The sequence below is a fragment of the Pleuronectes platessa genome, chromosome 23 (assembly GCF_947347685.1).
Source record: "Pleuronectes platessa chromosome 23, fPlePla1.1, whole genome shotgun sequence".
NCBI classification, from domain to species: Eukaryota; Metazoa; Chordata; class Actinopteri; order Pleuronectiformes; family Pleuronectidae; genus Pleuronectes; species Pleuronectes platessa.
Window position 1 is genome coordinate 13,764,784 of NC_070648.1, and position 24,210 is coordinate 13,788,993.

The following is a 24,210-nucleotide window of genomic DNA, read 5'->3' on the forward strand; positions in this document are numbered from 1 at the left end:
ATTTAAATTGGCATCAGTTGGGTCTGAAAACTAAAAGCTTGGAAAGGGAAAAGAAAAAAAGGTGTTGTGAAAGTTGAATCCAAGGGGCAATCATTTTGATATTGTACAATGATGTTATTTTATTGTTATACTTTTAGCCACTTTAGTCATGACTTGATGGTTGCACACCTATGATTACCAAAACTGACTCGGTTCTACCGTCACAGAATCCAAGCCCGGGCCCTGGGCTAAATCCAACATTGGATTTGTGTTTTTGTGTGCTTGCGTGTGTAATCCAGGGTTTATAATCCCAGTCTCGTGCTGCCATCACTGCATCGCAGCCAAAGACTCGCTCACCTCCTCCTCGCTCGCAACTGCTCTGGATTATGTCCTCTCCTGGCTTTGTTTTCTCACACAGCCATACATCTGTCTAAAAGCCCTCCAGGGCATGAGTGGTTTTGGAACAATGACAGCTGAGTGTAAGGAGGAGGAAGTGGTAGTCGCCCAGTATGTGCGTTGAAGCCACATTCAAAACTCTCAAAGCTCGGCATATTTTTTCATCCCTTCGCGGACAAGATGGATTGAGCATCATCACCGGTTTGGCTAGTACCGCGGTGTATTTTCCACATCGGTTCAGAACTGATGCAGAAAATAATTTTAATCTCAAGGTTCTTCTGAGAACCAGATTCAGTCCACTGAGCCCAGAGTGCACTGGGTCAATCTAAAAGCATGATCCCACTTCAGCAAGCACAACCTCACTGCACACATGTTCTGGACTAATTGTTTATTCATGCCCACATTTACAAAAAATAAAAGATAGTCTCAGGATTTTCTCACTCATATGTCTGTGACACACACACACACACACACACACACACACACACACACATACTTCTCCTCATGCTGATAGTGCGATCACTTTCACCTTTAATCCCATAGACAGAATCAGATTAGAGTGCTGCTCTAAGGTATTTTGGCATACACTGCTCTGTGTGTGTTTGTGCTCTACAGCCTTTGTCAAACATGAACACACACTTGTAAAACTTGATTTCAATTTATCCATTTGCTGATAAGAGGTGCAAACATTGCAAGGATATATTTAACCCTCTCAAATTTTCTGATTTCTTTGCAGCATGTAAGAGAGCTGTCCGATTAATACACACCTCTGGTGCTGTAATGACTTGTAAGACTTGGCTAATTAAGGCAGGTTATAGTCGGGGTTAAACTTAATGGAAATTTATAACAGAGTCCCCATTTTGCGCCGTGGAGAGTGCAAGCCAGCAAATGTTGACTCATTAAACGCACTGTTTTCCTGGCCAATGGTGACTCACGCCTGAAGCACAGCCTTTGGAGCTGAGGAGCGAGAGAGAGGGTGGAGGGTGGGGTGAGAGATGGTGGGACAATTTGGCCGGTCATGTCCAGTCGAGAAGCTCGTTTTGGGGCCAGAGAATCAATCTGATTTTAGCTGTCATGTGGTTCATGTCTTGACATGTCCTCCCAAAAGTTCTTAAATGTTGTGTTGACATGTTAAATGTTTAATGTTTGACATGTTTAATGTCATTGCACTTATATTTGTAAAGATTCTCCTTTAATTAAGGATTGGATTGGATTTATGACCCCATGTCCTTTTTTTGCACTGTATAGGAGCGGCCCCCATCAAGTTGTTGGATACTAAGTAACTTTTACTTAAGTAAAGTACATTTTAAATGGACACATTTTTACTTTTACTTGAGTAGATTTTTAGATGGGTACTTTTACTTGTACTTGAGTAAAATTTCATCAAAGTAAAGGTACTTTTACTTGAGTACAATATTTCAGTACTTTTTACACCTGCGGATTAGACCTATTCAAACAGGAGGCAGCTGATGAACATAGTGGAGCATTTAATAGCTACAGAGCCTCATGATTTTCTCAGGAGACTGGAAGGAGACTCATTAATGGACTCACATTCATCAGGTGGACAAAGACACAACTCTGAATCAATGCTTGTTTTCCTCCATGGCTGCTGGGTATATTTTGTTAATGAACGGTGACTGGCAGATAAAATGGGTCTCCTGGTTCTCATCTCACCGGCTTATAGGTTCACATACTCTTTACAAAAGTTACATGGTGTTCAGAGGACCCCAAGTAACTTTTCAGATTGTAGAACATTTTGAAGTTATGTTTGAACAAGGGAAATAATAGAAACATATAACTTCATTTAAGCATACGTTGGCTTCTTCTGTTTTCTCTTTTTTTCTACTTATTTCCCCCACACACTTCCAATTCCATTTCCTCCATGTCAGAAAGATGTGAGCTTGATGTCAGTCTTACCTCTTTCAACCTCCTGAAATCCAGTCGGGAGAAGGTTCAGGTTTGACTTTCCAGAGTGCTGACTAAACATCACCTTTAGCCAACACAGACATCAACACCTTACTGTTGTGCGTCTGCAAGAACAGGATCCTGGATACAATTTCCAGTTTGTGGTGAAAAGTGACACTGCCATGTTGCCAAGACACTGGAAAATTACGTTGGGAAATGAAACCATGATTAATACCACTGCCGGCTTTTTGAGACAATTTGTTGAAAATCATATCATGTGCAGTAACTGTATTTAGTTTAAGTTACAACTTTATGATATTTCAACCAATTATTTCAGTCGAATAATGTAGATACCACCCATCTTAATGTCTGGCAACTTTGAAACAACCATTTTCAGCTTTCCTAACATAATGTTTTGGAAAATAAAAGCTCAAGGAAAAACTCAGTCTTTCACCATCAGAGAGTCTAGAGTTTGGGGCCATCAGGTATAACACACCCAATATTGAACTACTTTTACAAATGTCCTTAAAGGCTATGTTCTCTGTATCTGTAGTTAAATACAGTTTAAAAATAACTCCCCCAACACTGGTGGCAGCAGGTCAGGGGAGGATACAAGGGATTTTTGGCCGCAGTCGAGCTCAGCTAAGATTAGCATCTGTACAACTTGTTTGCCCTGGTTATGTGTATATTCTATACAAAGATAATAATTTGGTCAGGCAGTCACTGCTAACAAGATTATTTTAAGCTCACACAAGCTTCATGAACCAGATTATTGTAGTTATTGCTACAAGAAGATTTTGCATCTTTCAGTTCCTTGTTTTGGTCTTACAGCCCACACGTTTGCTTTGGTTCACTCTCTGGATGAGTAAGTACACGGCTTTTGGTTAACATGTTGTAAAAAGCCTTTCACAAAAACATTTTTTTTCCATCAAAACGTCATTATTAGGATTATCTTTTCTTTGGCCTTGAGACTTTACTTCTGAGAGCCTGAATCACGGAGTTATGAAGTGTAAAAGAGGTATGCAATGCATACACCAGAAAGTGAGGGTTTAAACAAAATGGGACATGTAGAACCACTCTCAAATTATTTAATTTAGATCTTATGCAAGATACAACAGTCACCTTTTGGATTGACTGTTGAGTATGAAAAGGAGTGCAGAGGACACAAGTGACTGTGTAAACGTGTCAGGATCTGAACAAGGTCGACTATTCCCAGTGATCACTCAGTCTGAACCTGGAGGCTTTGTCGCCCTGCTTTGGCAATCCTAACTATGCTCATGTTGTCCTGTCATTGTAAAAAAGACACTGTTCCCTGTTGCATCAAATATTTCAAACTAATGAAATGGTAAATGTAAATGCTGCAAAAACCTGTCTTTTTCCTCCTCAGAGTTGATGTTGACGTCTGTCATCAATATGTGTGTGTGTGTGTGTGTGTGTATATAGATGTGAGCTCTGTCCATAACCACAGAGACATGGATTAACTCCCACAAGATGTTACAGTCGGTTAGATGTAACATATCTTTGGTGAGATGTTATATTTGTGAGATGACGATGAGTACAGGAATGGAAGGAGGCCAACCAGGAAAAATTGGATGATTGAGAGGAAAAAAAGGAAAGCGAAGGATAAAGAGAGTGGAAAGATGAAAGTGAGAGTGTGTGGGTGGCGGTAAAAGAAGGTCGCCAGTGGGGGATCTACTCAGAGCCATATGTGCCTCGGCTTTGATAGACAGGTCGAGTGCTGGTAGGTGTTTGTATATTCCCCATGGAGCAGACTGTGCAACTGTCAAGAAACCAACAGGATCATTCTTCCATAACCATAATGACAACAAATAATCAGTTTCCCACTTGGAACATACACCATTCCCGGCTTTCATGCTAACACCCGGTGCGAGCTGTCCAGGCAATGCTAAATGGAAATGAGCATAATGGCTGAGCGTATACCAGGTTCACCAGCTGCCTCTGTTTCCTTTCTCCGCTTCATTTTGATGTCATACAGGACAAGCATTTGCATAAACGTGATTGGATCAAGCTGTCGCCTGTGTCACAATTCCTGCAAAAACCAACACAAGCAAAGCGGGGCAAAGATACAGCACTGCAGTTCGGCAATGCGTTACGTCACCCCATTCAAAGTGAAGGAGCAGGATTTCTGTGGAATTCTCCAACTCTTACAAGTGACTTCCCAATCTTTGTTTTCTAGTTTTCGAGTTATTTACTAAACTCTAACTTTAATGTGTTAAACCCTAAATGACCACCGCACTAACTTTTTTCCTGCATGTCTTATCCTCCCTTTATGTTTGTGAGCGTGCATTATGCAGATGTGTGTTTTCCTATATTGTTTTGAAATATTTGTCCCCATTGGAATGTGTGACACCCAGTTGCTTGCATATTCCAGGGTAGTTGGTCCTGCGGCTGTTGAAGCAGGCTCAGGCTTGCAGAGATGTGTCAGATATTGAAAGATGGGCAGGAGTTCTGTAAAGATTAGGGTTGGTCTATTTCTGCTAGACTGTAAAACATGTTTCAGTTACTGTATTCCAGTGGAACTCCAACACTCCCATGCACGCTTTTATTCCTAAAATGGCATAAAAGGGCTGCACAATACATTTTACAGTCATTGCAATGTCAACATGCACAAAATACGTATTGCAAAAGACTGCTAGAACTGCGATAGATGGTGTTCCATGTGCCATTCATGTCAATATATGTGGCCAATCAGATGGTGCCCTACATAATGGATTAAAGATATTTAGATCATTGACTATTAAAGAATTGCCAGAACCTGAGGGAAAGTTACACACACACACAGACTCCGGTGCTCACTTTTCTCTCTCTGTCTCACTCTCAGACTCAGCTGACATCTCAGACTCACTGAAGATTAAGATTTATGATTATGATGATTTATTTGAAATAACGCCACAATATCGACTGTGATCATCACATAATGATTGATACTTTTCTTAAACAAGTTAAATCTTTCTTCAGAGCAGCGTTCGCATTTATTAGCTCATCTTTCTGAAGGAATTCATTGACTATTGATTATTTAATCCTGTCAACCCACTGTTGGATTAATTACCACTGTCACCTCCTGTTGAAACTTAACGTCTTCACTGTGGCATATGTCTCCTGTGAAGTGGGTTCAGACCAAAAATAGCTCCCCTTAAAATAATTTACAAGTACAAGACTTTGTCATCAACAGAGCCCTTTCTTTTTTTTGTCACGCAGTGTGTAGACAGCTATCATGGCAGCATCTTCCAGAAGAGAACACCTCATAAGGTGCTCTACCTGGAATGTGCTTTGCTTCGGAATCAGGGTCTGAAACATGGATTGGAGATCTCTGTGTTTTTCAAAAGATACTGTTCCACTGGGAACAACAGCTGTGGGAACTCAGGATTCTGGGCATGTGTGAGCTTGTGTGTCTGTCTGATGAACAGTATACTGACACAAAAACACCTCTTCCTAACAGCATTAAAGCTATGATTCATCTGTAACATCTACTCTTGAAATGCTATAATCACTGAGGCGGCAACAAAGGAAGGCAACTATTTTCATTATCAATTCATTTGACACTAATAATCAAGAACATCTTGATTGACCGATTTGTTGTTTTATCCATAAAATATCCAGAAAATAAAGAATAGTGTCATAGTATTTGTTTAAATTGCTTGCAGTCCAAAGCCTAAAGCATTTACTTTGAGATCATGACAGAAAAAATAACAAGAATTGTTGTGGAACAAAAAAAAGAGAGAATAAATCTGTACATTTGAGTAAAATCAAATCAAATTGTTGCTTTATGGCAACAACCCCTTGGCAACCATGGGAAGGACTGAAACAGTCTTATGAAGTAATCATTTCTAAAATGAACATGTGAAGATTTAAAAACTGTGATTTATCAGATGTATGGCTGTCCAATAGCGATTTAGAGCCAGACAAATGTATTCTTAAACCAATGAAAATCGTCTGATAGACATTTTGCGACCAGTGTTCATGATATGAAGACTTTTTCCAAATCTTTTGTAATCTTCAGTTATTTGTTTAGATATTTACAGTGATCAATACAATGTTTGCAAAGAGATTTTAAATGCAGAAAAGATGTGCATTTTGTTTATTTTCCAAATTGAAGCTCTTTATATTTGATAAGATTTGTTGTGTTTACAATATATTATATATACAATGTGTAAATACTATATGTATAACCAGGGTTTCCCCCAGAAAACTTGCTAAGCCTGGTGGTAGGGCCGCTAGAGAAGCCGACCGGCGGCCGACCGTGTTTTTGTAAAAAAAAAAGTTAAAAGTTGACAGGAATTTTGAAATTATGACAATTGTTATTGTAAGACATTTATTAACAATACTTATTAACATTACATAATACAGTTTACAAACACAAAAAATAATAAATAAAATAAAAATAAATATTATCAATTCGTTTTCAAGTAAAATCTAAGTGAATCTAAAAAAACAAGCCATTTCTGGTCACATTTAAAAGTAAAATAAATTAACATAAATAAAAAGTGCAAACACGGCCAAGGGGGAACAGGGAACTCAGGGCCTGAAGAGGTATGCTGTGCGACCTATTTTACTTCTTGCACAGGGTGCAGGTTGGATCACTGCAAGTGATCCGTCTCGGCTTCTGAAAGAACTCCTCCAGAGCCTTACTGTAGTCAAGATCAGCCACAGAGGGACCATTTATTTTTATACGGAGGCAGGCAGTTAGGCTTTTCCCCCTGCAGCCTGTTCCTGAGGTCTTTGGGTTAAACTTTGGGTTAAATCCGCTACTTCGATGTTTCCCATCGCGGCTCGCAGCAGGCTGCCCCGACGCGCTAACATCCGACGTGCTAATATCCGACATGCTAACATTCGAAATGCTGACATCCGACGCGCTAACATACGCGCTAACTAGCTCTGGCTCTGCTTCATCATCGAGCCGCTTGGCCGTGGGGGAAAGAGCGGCCTCATCGTCTCCTCCAGTGCTCCCCCGACTCCGGAAAAAGAAAGAGTCCAAGGTTTTTTGACCCTTTCTCCGTGAAAGTTGTTGCGTGGTAGAGACAGGTCGTGTTTTGGAGGTTCAGGTGATGGAAAATACACCTGACCTCTTACCTTATGGGTTCACATACTGACCATAAGATGTCGCCATTACGGTTTCAACCGTATCACCAGATGCGGTTAAAAGCGCAATGCCGTCTTTGGTATCATGTTTCTGGTGCATAACATTTTTTTTTTTTTTTTTAATAAATAAACAAGCGACGCTTAGCCTGGCGGGGGGGGGGGGGGAGAAAAGCCCTGGCGGCCCGCCAGGCCTATAAAGCACTGGGGGAAACCCTGTAACAATTCAGGGAATATTTTACTTCCTATTAGCGGTATCAGCCTCAAACTTTAAATCAATAGGCAACTGTAGAAATGCAGAGAGGAAAAAATAACTAATACACAGACCAATTAAAAAAACATCACAATAAAACCATGCAAAAAAGAGAAAACAGGTAAATTGCGAGTTGACAATTTCCTTGTTCAGTGGTTTGTAGTATTTCAAATAAATCGGTGTGAGACCATCGCTCGTAGTCTGACCTCCTGCCGGGTTTATGTTCTGCACTCAACTCGTCGGGAGAGGAACTCTTCCTCTTATCAGTTGTCTGTGCGAGCTGGGGCACTTGCCCTCTTCCAGTCCCAGATTAGAGGCAGCAGAGGGGATTTAAGGGTCGGGCCTTTCAGTGGGCACTCAGCCTGAGAGCAAGGAGAGAGGGATTTACTGAGCTCCCTGCGTCTTTCTGCTCCGCTCTCATCACAACGCAAACTGCACACAGGCATTCAATGCGCTGGCTCTCCACTGCTCAACACAGCACTTGTTTATATTGCACAAGATATGCATTGTAACGTTGCACTAAATAACATTGGCTTTCTGACATCGCTGCGGTACCGCTGTCGTCTCATCCTTTTTTTAATTCTATTTCGTTGTGATTTCTAAATTACTGGTGGGTTGACAGGCTGGCAGAAGTGGCACAGACAGCCAGGCAGAACAGCAGATGTACTGTAGATATACGTTTCATAGACTGACGGATAAACTAGAAGCTCTTCACCAGATTTCTGCTCCATCTTCCCGACTCCGTTTCCCTTGAGAGCAGAAAGCAAATAAGTGTAAAGACAGAACAGTTGTGAATGGGGGTGGGAGTGTTGAGGGAGCAACACGGTGGGAACATTCTCTATAAATATTTTGTTGCCTCAGAGGAATGTACTGTAAACAGGTAGGGGATGTGAGGGCTGTCTTAGAAACCATCTGTAACGCTTCATTCCACCTGCAAGTTTTCATGTTTCCAATGGTGGCATCAAAAAAATTGGAGCTAAAAGAAATCTGTAAGCTGCTTTGCCTCCTCGCCCTGTGTCATCTCCCTGCGTGCATCATTTCCTGTGTGTGTGTGTCTGTTTGTGTGTTTTTTATTTTTTTAATGCTGCTCGCATTTCCTTCTGCCTCCTCCCCTCACACAATTCCCTGTACTTCTCGACCTGGCATATAATCCCCCTCCAGTCCTGCCTTCTTCTCCCTCTCCAGTTCATTCTTTGTACTTACCTGGCTGTTTGACCCTGCTAAAAAACATTTCCTCTCTATTGTCATGTCACCCCTTTGACCATCTCCCATGGAGGGGAAACTGTAAAAGCAGTTTTTCAAGAAGGCTGTGAGGGCTTTTAGTCTTGTCAGTGATTGCCATGTTTATTAATTAGACAAATGTCCATAGTGAAAATGCTATATATACCTTCTTCCACACTCCTCTGTTATGGAGGACCCATGAAACGGCATCCGTCACAGTATGCTTGTCCCAGTTTAGTGTCCAGTTTAAATGTCTGAAAGCTGTCTCTGATCATATCGTCATTTTATGTCACCTCATCGATTGAATTCTGACACTGATGCCAAGTTTCCCCATTGTGTACTGAGGGGTAACAGGACAGCAGGCTATACAGTGGCCTGTTTCATTCATGGTGGAATGAAGGTTCTCCTGTCACTACAAACAAAATGATCTTTTCAACACCCATTTTGGTTTGAGTAGAGTAGTAGTAGTAGTTAAGAGGTATTTTTGGCGAATGTACTAGACTGACACCAAACCAGACTTCCAGTCCCTTCAGCAGAAAAGCCTGTGCCATATCAGAGCTCGGGTGAGTGTCTGTGGGAACTTCGACTTCCTCTGTGCAGAGATGGCTGAAATGAGCTCTAACCCGCCATGAGGTGAGAGGCAGTTGAAGAGCTGTTAAAACAGTTTGACACCTCATCCCTGTCTGGTTTGAGTCTCAGTGTACATTAAATCAAGGCTGCCGGTGAAAAAGCTGGTGAGAACCGAAACCCCAAATGACACCATCAGACTTTGACATTGTCTGTGATGGTTGACAATACAGCGTTAAAGCACGTAGGTGTTGGTATTTTGACACTGTAGTTGTTGAGTCATTGTGTTAAATGCTTTGTCACAGGAGTGAGCGGGGGGTTACAAATGAAAGTGTCAACAGTGTCTACATATTTTACCTCCATATAGTCAATGTTATCCTTGTAATATTATCTTTGAAACTAGTTTTACTGGAACATGCATGATAGCAGCTAGTGATTAATATTGATGGTAAAGTAAATGTGCTGTATTTACCTCAATAAGCAATATTGTACTAATGCGATTTCATAATGATGTCCTAGTGACTTAATTCATACCATATGATGACAGATGATTTGGTTATTTGCTGCAGAAGTTATTGCAATTTAATTCATTCTTTTTTCAACAAATATCACTGAAGTCAAGAAATTAAGTTGTGTAGTGCAATGATGATGACAGCAGGTAACAACACAAGACATTTTTATTCCTATCTTTTTTAGGATTTAAGCCTGGTGAAAAAATGGAGAATGGATTCATGTTAAAAACTATCTCTTAGTAAATCTCACATTTGCAGACATGTTAAAATGTTTTATTGCCAATGCAGAGTTGACCAGGGCATCATTAAATAAAGAAAAAGAGCATTACTTGCTATGCAATTCACTGCCCCTTGGGAAAAGGTACTCGGCACAGAAACCCAGCTGGTGCGTCCAGCCTCCCCCTCCTTCCTTCTCTGTCTAACAGCTGGGCCTGTCTTCTTCCTGTTTACACTACATCAACTTTATCACATGAACAGTCCAAGCCATCAGTACATATCCTGTAATTGCAATCTGGCTATTAGTATATCAGAAAAAAAAAAGAAGGTAAAGAAAGGTGGTGAAAACCCATAGGCTTTGTGTACATCACCATAGTCTGTATTGAATCCTGCATTTTAGAAACACTGCTACAAGTCTGTCCTCTTATCACCACTCCTCTGAAATATCAATTTACAGATATTATGCCATATGATCCTCACAGACTACAGTTCATCAGAACGTGGGAGATGAGTGTGTGGCGCGTGTCAGGGGGGTTGCCTGTCAGATGCGGGATTATGATGGATGTCGCACTGACTGCTCTTGATGGCGTCAGAGTGTCTGGCTGCTGTTGATAGCGGGCAGCGCGCTGACAGCAGCTTCCCCCCAGCGGTGCCACCTGCCTGCCCTCACGCTGACTTGTCATATCAACGTGTCACCATAGCGTGAATAGCCGGGTAGAATGTGTATCTGTAGGATGCTAAAAGGGAAAATATAGAGTTTATTTTACTGGTGGTCGAGCAATGGTCTGACAATTTGCACGGCTTAATCTCCACAGATGGAACATTTATAGAAGGTGAATGATAATGCATGGGTGCAGAGAACAAACATTTCTATTCACCATTAGTTTGGTTTTAGCGCTCACTGAAAATCTCTACTCATCCGTGCCTTATGTGAGCTGCAGATACATTTTTGCTCCAGATTAGTAAAATCGCAGCAGGGATTTTCACTCCGATTTTCCCTTTAAACCTTTTACAAATCCCAAAGTTCACTCCTGTCACGTCGGGATGATGGCTGAATAAAAGTAGCAAGATTAAGAATATCTCAGTTTTTCAGAATCTGTCCAGCCCCTAACACTGTTCTACACCTTCTTCCCTCCTCACCTTCATCTCAATCCAGGCACACACACCCTGAATGTTAGTTACACCTGCTCTTTGCTCTTGCCCACGGCAGCATCAGTCCGTCTCTGTGCGTTTTTTGTGTGTGGGCATGTGCTGTGGTTTCCTGGCGTGGGTTATTTTTAGCCTCATACACGTCACATCTATGCTTTTTTTTCACTCTCTCTCTCTACTGCTGCACTCCATGATGTCTATGCTTCTTGTTTTTCCTGTTTTAGTGCTAACAGGCAGGCAAATATGGCATGGATATACGATAGATGGAGCTTAAATAGATGCTGTCTCCCACACAAACATACAGTACCAATGCTCCAGCTTCCCTTCTTCTCTGCCTTGAGTTGTCACTGAGAAAGCTTGCTGCTGGTTTTGAATAGCTGGTTTGTCCAGACATCTCACATGTTGTATTTTAATTCATTTTCCTGCCCTCTTTACCCAACGTTACCATGATGGCAGCATCAGCCATCTAAGGTTTGGACAACATTGTGTGGTCTCTGAGATGTTTGGTGGCTAAGTCTAGGCTCTGGATGGAAAATCCTCTGTTGCTTAAAGTAGGCCAGAGCGGTTGGGCTACAACTTAGCCTTGTTTGCATTATGTGTCTGAGTGAGTTCTGCTGTACCACAGGATTTGGTCTCTGAAGAAGCCCAGATTGTCACTGTATTTGTCGCACATTACAAACATTACGTCAAACAAGGCTGAGAATGAAAAATCATGCAACAGTCAAGGTTACTTTTTCATTATCACATCTCAAAGCAAAAGTAACCACAATTGTAGGTTGGCCAGAAGACCTGCACTCAAAGCCACTTTCCTGTTTGCATTATAGTGCTGCAGCTTTTCTCCAAGAGCTTTTTTTCTTTTGCATGTCTTCATAGACCTGGTGTGATGAACCGTACAAATAGGGATAACCCTAGACTCTATCAGTCTCTTGACAGAGACGAGGTTATGGCAATGTGACAAGCTGTGAAGGAGCCTTGTTTCCACTAGAAGCATCAGCATCACTATAATCTGACATTAGATCCTTTGCCAAAGAGAAGCAATTCTAGCATTAGAGAGATCGGTGTGACATTGTTGTGATTCAGTTATTCAGTATGGCCCTCGAATGATGTCATCAACATTGGAATTGGCCTTGACAAGAAAATTTTCCCATCGTTAAACGGCCTTTTTCCACATGTCGGTATTCTTGCCGAAGTCTTTTGAGTGAAGATATTGTGACTTTTCTGAATTCAGTCATCAGGAAAGGGACGATCCAACAACGTTTAGTCTGAAGCACACAGGGCCTGTTTTGCTGCTGCAAGGTTTTGCTATTCTTACTTTTCCCATAAGAAAGCAGCTGACTCCCTCTGTTCAACCCCTCGTCAACTTATGTGAAGGCAACACACAGGGATTGGCACACATCAATGCACACATCAAGGATCCTAGATAACTCCTGCTAATTGCATTTTGACAGGGCCCTTTTATTACAATTCCTGCAATTACACCTACACACATGAGTCTCCAGAGCATAGCAGCTCCACCAGTAAATAAATCCATGATGATTATGATTGCTAATAATAATTGTCAGCTCTAGCATCAGATTAGATCCATGTGTCAGACCTATTACCTCTCGGTAAGGCTGCGCAACGAGGATCGACACATTGCCGGTGAGATTTGCTTACATCCCTCAAGTTATTTTCTTATTCATGAGCCAGTATGCTAGAGATTTGTGTTTGGACTCTCCGGCCGTCTTGAACAAGAAACCAAAGATCTTGCAACTTACTTAGTTTTCGCAATCAGGATTACCACTTATTTATGGGGTTGATAGAAAACTGCTTTTGAAAAATGGTTCCTAAAGGTGAAAAGACGATGGTTCCTTCCTCTATCTCAATGTCTGAGGCTGACTACACCAGTTTTGTGATGTAAACGGAAAAAATATCCTTTATTCTTGCAGCACATCACTACGTGGCTCGACAAGGAACCCAAGACATGTATTCCTTGGGGAAAAGAGTATGAGCAGTGACTCATATCAAACTTATCAATATTCAGATGCAGGAAGTTTTGATGCATCTGTTTCTTAACTTCAGTCGTGAGGAACTGATGGATGTTTGAAAGAACGTTACAACAGGCTATCATACAAAGAGATTACACTTACACTATAAATGTATTATCTTCCAATAGTTATGTATATTATTTGTTATGTAAGATGATCAAAAATTGCTAAAAGTGCGCCTGACAGGTTCCCGAAAATGTAGGATGACGTTTTATTAAGAAAAAAGTTTTAAAAGCTAGACGCTATATACTATATATATAAAAATTGCATCTATATATATTTTAGATTACTTTTAATGTCAGTTAGCTACGATTAATAGTCAAAACATGGGACCAAGTACACAAGTGTTCCCTGGGGCACTCCACAAGACTTCCTTTGAACAGAAGGGAAACATTTGACAACTGTAACAGAAAACCAGAGAAAAACCACTGGCACATTTCTAAAGTTTGTAAATTATTATGTTAATAACGTCCCTTGAATTCTAGAAACTGTAACACTGTTCCACATAGTGTATCCAACACCCATCCTTGCCTTTTTTCCATTCCTTCCTACTTAAACTGCACATCCTGGCATCACCTGGAAAAGGGTAGCTCGGTGTGCTGGACTGAGCATTTAAAGGGGAGAGCCAGGGAATGAGAGTTAGAATTTTGCCTAGGGGAATAAGAAAATAAAAAGGATTGGATATATGAAGGCTTGTGTCCGAGGTGTGATTTCTATCCCTCTCTTTTTGTCATTTTCTTATTACATTGACTCTGCTAGTCGCTTGGCACCAAAATTAATTAAACATCTATTTTTTAAATAACAGCAAGTATAAACGAGGAATGATGGATCCTTTCTTCTACTTACTCAGCGGTCAAGGGTTAGTAGATTGAAAGAATGTTGTTTTTTTTTTTTTGTAAATGAGGTAATGGATTTTCTGGAAATGTTCTACTTTTGAGATGATTTTTGACAGTAATGACTGTGTGGGCAAATTGAGGGATTATTTTGTTAAGTGACTGAGCCTGCAGGATCTGGATGAGGAGCCAGATGTGCTGCTTTGCAGTACTGTGGAGGACGCTCATCTGATCAGACCTCTGCCTTGAAAAAAGCTGCTGTCCTCGTTTCTCTGGCTTGGTGAAGATGTTTGAGAGTTAATGTAGGTTTTCTAAATGGGCCAGCACTAGACTGAATCACACAAAGGTCTTGGATTCATGATTGTGAAACATCATGGGGTTAAAAATGCTTTTTGTGCTGTGATGAGGTGAAGTGGCCTGTGAATCCTACCCTTTTTTGTTTTGGCTGATGTTTGAAGTCTCAGGCTGATTCACTACTCCAACTGTCTTCCTGGCAAGCTCTTGAGTAAGCCTAATAGCACTTTTCCACCAAATAACCTCTACGGGGGGTAAGGATTCTTAACTGATTCTGTTACATTTTTAGAACCTAACAAACCGGCAGACATTCCCTCCAGTTTGGAGATGAACCATTTTAATCAAGGATGTCTCATTAATGAAGGGTATTGAATAATGCCAAAAGAAGCTTGTTCGAACCTATAGACTATTTGTTAGTTTTTGGTTTTAGCTGGGAATTAACTTTGCTGGCTCTGAACCAATTTATTCTAGATTGAAATGCTCTAAAAGGTTCAAAATCAGGTGCATATCTCCACCAGCCACACATTGCATGTTTTAGATTGTATATGTAGATATTTCTAAGAGACATGTTTTTGTGTAAATAAACAATACAAGGAGTTATGAATCTTGAATATTATTTATTCAAATGTTTTACATGTTGGTCTTTTTAGAGGGAAAAATCAAGTCATTTTTTGGCAAAGATGGGAGTTGTCTAAACATAGGCAATGAACACTGAACAGTGTACCTGTGTGCTTCTTGTCCTTAAAGAACTCTAAACATCCAACTGCTGAAGACTTCGGATTTCAGCCAAGTATTGCATAAAATCCGTGTAGCATTTCAGCCGCAGTTATTTTTATTGCCAGAGGAACTTCTGTTCAGTGAAGTCAAATATGTACAAAAAAACTGAAACAAATCCAAGTTTTGCTCTTAAACTTATTTTTAGTCAACTTGCTACCTGACTCATAGGTCTGCAGTCCTAAATAAAACTTAACAGCTTGACGTGTGTGCAGAATCTCGCAGACATAAATCATGCTCAACATCCATATGGCCTACAGCTACGTGTAGATAAAGATATGCTTCCGTCATTGGATAACTAGTATTGAATACTGATAAATATATATATATATATATATATATATTATATGTAAATATAAATAATATAATCAATGAAATACTTGTTATTCTTACACAGTCAACAAATTTGTGTAGATAAAGATATGCTTCCGTCATTGCATAACTAGTATTGAATACATATATATATATATATATATATATATATATTATATGTAAATATAAATAATATAATCAATGAAAGACTTGTTATTCTTACACCTTCAACAAATTGTTCTCCCATTTACATTATCACTAACTATTCAATAATCACATCATCTCTAAACAGCGTCAATAACAGAATAACACCTGTTAAACCCCCAATTAAGTTTTCAATGGAATTAGCAACTGGTTGGTGTCGCCACTCTTCTCATTGTGATGGACAAAGACATTTATATTTATGTGCTCACTATGCTCAGTGGAATGTTTTCATGATTGGAATGAAAGGGACACCATTTCCAATTTAAAATAAACCCAGTGTATTTTATTATCTCATCACCGACAAACTCTTTTACTTGCAATTTGTGCAATTCCAGCACTTAAATGTTGATTTATACCATACTTTAAACTATGGTTTTCTATCAAATAGAAAAAGCATTATTATATATACATATTTGAATATTGTATTTTGGATGTTACTGAAAAGATCCATGTAATAGCCCCAAATAACATGCAGCAGACTGATAATGAAGACAGTGTAGCAAAGGAAGGAAATGACAGAGTATAGAAGGAAAAGACCAGTTGCTTGTGGTTGGAGATCGCGAGTGTCAATCCTGTTTCATCACAGATTAGGAGCAAGTCAAATCGGATAGAATTGGTGATGGGGAGAAAGGGAGAGAAGTTGTCTTCAACCCAGTGACCACAAGGATTACAACCTCTCTGAAAGCACATGTCATTGGTGCTGTTAGGATTAAGAGATTTGTATACCAAGGTGTGATTAGAGATGGTAGCAAGATAGGATCACAGAGGAGTGAAACATGGGTGCTGGTTGTGGTTGCTCTTGTTTCTATATCTCTACTGCAGTTTCTTTTTATTTCTTGACCAACTCTACAGCAACTGGTTCATATGTCTTGAAATTTGTCTTGAGGGGAAACATGAGTGTCAAAAGTAAACGTCACTGAAATCTGTTCAAATGTTGTTGAGATATTTCACCCAAACAAAAACGTATCAGCCTCAATTTGGTACATGGGGAAAAGTCATTGCATCATCAAAGTTATGGGGATTTATTGTCCGGTAAACATGAATGGGATTTTATAGGTGTTGAGGTGTTGAGGTGTTTCAGTCTGGACCAGGGATCAATCAACTGATGAATTGATCAATGCTATTACCTAGAGCTGTATCCCTGTGATAGCCATGTGTCAGTATCTCAATATTGTCTCTGTATTGGTTCTAGAAAAAGGAAGAGACTTTGGTGGTAGCTTGGTTACAAGTGATCATGTGTATCGCCTCATGTTTTCTCAAATCTCCATGAATGTCGTTGTTGGTTAAACAGCCTGCAGTATTCTGACGTTGTTTTAAGGCTGCGTCATCTCCTGTGGTTGCACATGAGCTCCACCTGACACTGTACCTCCATTTTCATAGAAGACCCAGTTTAATGTGGCGGTTTCATGCCCCCTTCTCATCCACAATGGTGAATAATACATACTTGAAAAGAGCTGTTTGTTAAATATTTAAAATACTTGTTGCTAACTTGGTGTTCATTAATTCAACATCCTCAAAACCCTCTGACGAACCTGGTGACACCACTTAGAAATCATTTACACCTTGCATTATGTTAGTCTCAATTTCATATTGTATCTAGATTTGATTTTTACCCCGATTACCTTTTATATAGTACCAATCGGAGAAGCTATGTTAATGTGTTTTCCTGTTTTAGATCGGTCTACACTCTATTTTTGTTAATGGGGTCTTGAATAGTGAGAGGATCACCTCCTGTTCTCACTGGCTAAAGGCTGTTAGCTACCTAGCTGCATTAACACTTGTGCTCAATATGGTCACATGTGTCTCTGACCACATCTGAAGGTGATTTGACAAATCAGATCACAAGATGTCCTCAGTGTGTTTTGGGTACACTGACACCTGTACTTTCAGGGGGTCAAGGTTTGTAACATTGTAACTTGGTGAAGGTGCAGGTGTAAGTGGGGTATTGAGAGGGTGACGGTTTATTCCGCCATTGCATATGAAGATCATTCGACCTGTTTGCTTAATTTATTTGTACATTAATGCTTATAATATTAATTCAGTATAATCAAGTAAAGTCAAAGTGCTGATAAAAAATTGTATTTGTTTGTTTTTTTTGTCTCCAGGGCACATTAGTAAAATTGTTGTCATCCTTGTTTCAGAGTGTATATACTTAGACCCCACCTTGAAAACAACCTCTCAATCTAATTTGCCTCAAACTCAGGGAAACAAATCTATTATTGCTACAGCTGTTTGCTCTACAACAACTTTACTGTTCTCTAAGGTTTGCTCTGTGTGGCAAGAGAGGATGTGTGATTAAGAGTTGGCACAGGACAGAACCTCTACTGTGTGAGTGTACTTCACAGAAGAGCAAATTCTGTAAGTGGATGTTAACGTTTATACACTTCACATGCTCGTAGTTAATGAATAAAAAGGCCTGTCCAACAGAGATCAAATACAGCACCTGGATTAAACAACACAGAGGCCTGATCATATATAAATTTCAATTGGTTAATAAGGGCGTAGCTTTTTTATGTCAACAGACCACTACTATATGTATCATAATGGTTGCATTACCAAACAAGCAAGTCGAAATAGTTATATTTTCACTATTTAGCCCTAATTTGGATTTTGGGTCTGTGATTTGTTGGTTTTTCTTCACAATAGGTATTTTGGTTTTCATTGAGACTCAACACACACACACACACGCACACACACACATTCCAGTTATATCTCTGACATGATGATTGCAGTCTGACTAGGTACACCTACTTGTTTTTACCAGAGTTTTCTTTAGTTTCTCATGGTCTTTATTGGGGGATTGAATTTGGCAATGGATCTGTTGAAATGCCAGCTGATAAGTTTGAGTCAACATTCCCAACATGCTGATGACGACCAGCTTAGCCTCTTTGGCTTTGCTTTGGCTGGTAGGCTGTGAATGAAAGGGCTGCTCCAAAGCTGTGTTACACTTTCATGTAGTGGGGAGAGCCGGGTTTAAAACAATGATCACATCAGTAGAGGCTGAGCTGTAACTTAGTTAAAGCTCCCAAAAGAACGACTGCTACAGTTGTTGTTACTAGGGATGGGCGTTCGATTAAATTGTCTTCGTCGGGAGAGTTAATGACGAATTTATAAGCTACATTAAAATGCAGTGGGAAAAAAAAGCGTGTTTCCTCATTGAGATCTTTATTACAAGATGAACAAAATATGCGCTGCCGTAATCTTAAGCAGCGGAGCCGACAGCTAGAAGCCGGTGCTACTAAACACAACTGACCCTCGTTTTTTTTCCCTCCAAAATAAAATAATAATAATATAAAAAAAACATAATGTTAAACAACAACTACAAATATATAATACTTAGGTCTGACAGGTTTTGCCAAATGTAACTCAAAACTATCAAACAAGGTACTGAGTCGAGAAAGCTTCATAAAAATAACCAGTAACTCACATACAACTTCAGCACCAGCCTACGGATTTGTGTTGAGAAAGATGAGCATGTTAAACTGCTCTGGGGTCAGACGCTAAAGCAGACTGGTGACCGTCAGTCCAGCCGCCGAAAAACCCGCTCTGGGGGGACTGACGTCGCCCTGATACACAGGTAGCTCCGTGCTAACTTAGCTAGCCTGGCCGCGGCTCCGGTGTTTGCGCTCCCCTCGTCCGTGTCAGACAACGCAGGCTCCTCGTCTCCCAGCCTCTGGGATAGCTTCGCAGTATTGGCAGAGAACCAAAACATTTTTTAACTCAAAATGGTCCCATGCAACACTTCGCCGTGACCTCTTCATGTTTACTTTGGAAATGGAACCACACGGTAAAGCCTGAAACATGCTTCTGCGACTGCGTCTTTTCACGCCGCTGTGGCGCAAGACTCGTTGTCATTCATGCTTCCCCAACCGTTGCGCGTCTTACAAAGCAATTCCGCGCCAGAACACTAGGCGGAGTAATGCTTTTTGTCGAAGACGACCTAAGAGACGCCTTCTTTCTTCTTCATCGATTGTTTATATACATAGCTACTGCGGCTCCTTGTAGCCTTTTTCAGGCGGACAAATACGCCAGTCAGTGACGGGTTATACAAGTGGACACACTTTCGGATCTCTTCTGCCAAACACTCTTCTATTTGGTCCATATTCATTCTTCTAAATCTCCCGTTGTTTCTGCCTGTATTATGGGGCATGAAACCGGAAATGCAGCTCCAGAAGGGATGTAGAGCAGACCAATCACAGCCTTGCGGGCTGAGTGAGCTTGCGGAGCTTTGCCGTAAATTTTAGAAAAGTGGGGCGACGCCCGTCAGCACGTAAGAAGGGATACATAAGCACGTAAGGGACCCGGAAGGGCTCTTGCGCTTACGGGCCCGTGAAAACGCAGAAGCATGTTTCAGGCTTAACTCGCAGCCAGTCGCAGGTAACTGAGTAGGACTGTGGCGTTTTTTTCAAACACTGCCCCCCGTGGTCAAATGTGTAATTAGCGAAATTCTTAATGATCAATTAATCGATCGTCGATTAATTATGCCCATCCCTAGTTGTTACCCTTCATAATGAAGGCACATTGGTCACAGGCCATGTAGCTCTAACATATTTGTGGTCTTAGTGAAATTCTTCTTTATTATTCAGTGATTACACAATGCCAATCCTATTCTTCAGTGTAGTAAACGTGTATTTGTGTGAATGAGCAGAGAAGCTGTGATGAGCCATAGAGCAGGTTTATATTGTGACCTCAATATGCTGATTTGAACATTGCACATTTACTGTATTAGCAGTAATTCTGGAGACGTTTTCTTTGGATTAATCCCCTGTCCTCTGTTTACTGTAATGACCTGTGACAGTTCCTCTTACTGCTCATCTGTTCCCGGCAGGAGGGAGAGGTGGGCGGTGTTTAATATGTGGAATCTCCGTGGAGAGCTTTGAAGAATTGCGGGAGGGCTCCCCCCTGACACAAGCGACAGATGTGTCATTATTTCTTTTTCTGTCTCTGCAGATCACCAGAAGCTAGAGCGAGAGGCCCGGATCTGCCGTCTGCTCAAGCATCCCAACATCGGTAACTTGCACTCCCCTTCTGTTTACCTTGCCTGTCATTATGTCTTATGTGATGAGTTATTTTCCCATGTGTTTGAAAACATACAAGAGGTTCCAGAGACCTATAGAGCATACCATTTAATATTTATACATTTTCCTTTTAACTGCTTCTGACTACTAACTGTATCTACACAGAAGCCATGAATATTCCTCACCTAAAGGAATAGCGATGACAAACAACATCATGCTATACTATACTTAGACCCTCCATGTAGGTAAAGGTGTGTGTGTGTGTGGGGGGGAGGGGGGTCCTCATAAACTAGCATTTATTACCTAGAGATGTACACTAACCTTTACATGAAAACACCCACACTGCTAAACAACCAACTGCAGACTAGACAATATGCTTCCTCCTTACACCGACCTGCACATGAGCATTGTATGTGAAATGCTTTCTCAGGTGTTATAAAATAGTCATCTGGACTAAGATCATTTTAAATTCTGTTTTTATTCTGTTTTAACCCAAAACATATTAGTAGCCCCAATAAAAGTAGTATGGCGACAGAGTGAAAGTGCAAAAGAGAAAGACAGACCTACAAATGCAAGGAAATGAGGATACAGACGCTTTACTGTAAATGGAAATTAGTTCTGCCATAAGCCAGGTTGTTGATGTTAGTATATTCAAATAATGCTGTACCCAGGCTTGTGGATCAGCTCTCCCCCCCAGCCCTGAAGAGGCCTAATGACTATAATTACCACCTCAGTAGGGACTTTGCCACACATTGAAAACTTGCATTTATTGGTTGTTTGGCCCCCTTTTATGCTTTAAGGGAAAACGATAGATGAGTGGGTGGCGGCGAGAAAAGAATGGATGATAGGGGGTTATTTGGTCCACTCGTCTATTGTCCTGGTGTCAGAAATCGACTCACCAACATCTCACCACGCAGGCTTTAGAAAGAAGAGGGTTATTTTACAGAGGTCTGGGTTCCCATGTCTAAGCTTTAGTTCACTTTAACATAGTTATTTCACATTTTACAGAGACAGCGTTGAGAGGTGGTTAGTTTTCGGTCAACACAAAATAACTCAATAAATATTAACTGTTTGTCATGGGTCCAGTTGCTTGACGGTAATGTTGGGGAAAAACTCTCAGTGATACTGATATGTGAGAGTTACAAAATTTGCCAAAAGTCCATGATCTAAACATTTTGCGAAATGGTTTTACTTAAAAATACCTTCTAAGAATAATTTTTTTTTTTGCTCCTGTTTTTTGCTCCTGTGAACAACAAAAATCCATGTGTGAATTATTTTAAATAGTAACTATTAGACCTCAAGTAAATTCAGGTTTAATTCACAAAAACTAAACTCAAATACTGCAAAGAAAACATTAATTTCTGCAGTTAACTGTTCTTGATATTAACACCATTATTACAGTTATCAGCTGAAAGGCCTGAAATATTCCAGCACATGCAACAGTCAGGCTCTGCAAAATGTTTCTCTAGGAGCATTCTTTTAAAGGTCTGCCATTGTGACTATTGAATAAACTTTATCTGAGACATTTATAGGAAAACTAAGAATAGCTGCCAATCTTTGTGAGTTGCCCTGTTGGATCTTTTTTATAACTTTGTTGCCATGTTCCTTCAGTTGACAATTTGACTGTCATGCTGAGCCCAGTCCTCTGCTACTACACCTGTTAAATTACATGTTCTCAAGTCTCTCACTGATGTAACATTGGAATTTATATTACTAATTGTTGCATCAATAAGGTCTCGTCAGGTTTGAAAACGTCTACGTCTCAGACGTCAATATTTCCAGATGCCAACTTTGAAACTAGGACTCTGTACAAGGGTCTCAAACATGCACTGGACACTACATAAATGGTATTGTGCCAAATCACTGCCGCTAAATCCCTGGCTAAAACTAGGTCGCTAGGTCCCTGGCTAAAACTCCCATTCGAAGGTGCAACAAGGAATGACAGAAACTGCACTGTTCTGTTAGCTCACTGAGCAAATTAACTGGGCATGCATTTTTGCTTTCGGAAAGGCTTGACAGATTAAAGCCTAATTGATGATGTATTTTGGGATCAATACCAAGTATCATAGGGATTCAAAAATTAAAATAAATTATTTTAGTTTAGGTTTTTGGATCATTTGCAATCTAGATTCTACAATTCATTTACTTACGGATCTGTCGCCCGTCTCATTGTGATTGGCTGTTACTATTCCATTCACAAGCATCTAGCTGGGGGAAAGCCCTAACTCCTTTTAAAGGTTCCATTTATAATATTTTAAATATTTATGCACCAGCTAACATATATTTTCTATACAAAGACATAGTGTCCTCAGTAGACAATGAAGTCGCACTCCCTCTGTGTGCAGTGAATATCACAGTTATGACCTAAAAAATAAGTCATTACAGAGATCTCTCAGATGTAGTTCAGGAGATGGGCAAACAAAAGTCAAAAAATCATTTTTTAAATGTTTAATCCATCATCTTACAACCTGACCTGTCACGAACGTCTCTTAAGCCCTGAAATTGGAATAAGCTTTTTCCTAACGGACACTATTTCACATTCATATAGTCACACACACACACAGCACAACCAAAGGTATTACCAACAGAGTCCATATTACCAAGGGAAAATATTGAAACCAGCAGATGAGCTATTCCCTGCTGGCCCGATAAGAGGCCAAACACAAATCAATCATGTGTTATTGAAAGTGAGACTAAATCAATTGTGGCAGAGCTTTCCACTGTACTGCCTGTTTAGATCTGCTCGACGGTGGCTCCTAACTGCAATTGATCACTTATTAACCTGACTGGTCTGGGGTTGGGTACCATTAGCATTTTATTAAAGATTAAAGCAATATTGAATCTACATATCAAATCTCAAGCCCTTCGAGTCCCTTATCAAATCCATGTAGGATAAGCTTTCAAAAGTAAAGTAAAAACACAAAACAAAATAATGCTCATAACCTCCTGCGAAAAAGACAACACTAGAAGTCACGACGTAGTGAAATAACTGAAATGTTATGGAATAAATATCATGCTGTTTACCAAAACTTGAAAGCCTGAATTCTAACATATTTTTACATGATTGAAACTAAGTTTTGAATACTTGCATAATGTTTGGATTGGCTTAAAAAAAATCCAATCTCTGCAAACATTATTGGGTATTTGACTTTTCTCCCTTCAAGAGGCAGCATTCTTTTTGCAGCATTTCTCCAACACATTTTCAGAGTTTCAAATTTGTCACTTTTCTCCAAGTGAACCTTGAAATTGGTGATTGGCCGGTAAAAATCAAGTTTGAAAGAGCAACATTTTTTTTCATTAGATTTGAGGGTTTTACGACACTAAGATTCAACCTTAAAAAGAAAGCTGTTTTATTCGGTTTTGTTGTATAGCATAATATATATCTATCAATCCTGAATCCTGATACAGAACAATTAACTTGATAAGTTCTTACTGTAAATAACATAAATCAAA

General features: G+C 40.1%; 1 protein-coding gene across 13 annotated transcripts in view; it reads left to right on the forward strand.

Annotated features, from left to right (window-relative positions):
• Positions 1-24,210, forward strand: part of camk2d1 (calcium/calmodulin-dependent protein kinase (CaM kinase) II delta 1) — a 114,882-nt gene that overhangs the window by 18,120 nt on the left and 72,552 nt on the right. For all 13 annotated transcript variants that reach the window (XM_053416784.1, XM_053416783.1, XM_053416790.1 and 10 more), the window contains exon 3: positions 20,690-20,749. In XM_053416784.1, coding sequence (XP_053272759.1) covers positions 20,690-20,749 — 60 coding nt within the window. The remainder of the gene's footprint in view (positions 1-20,689; positions 20,750-24,210) is intronic.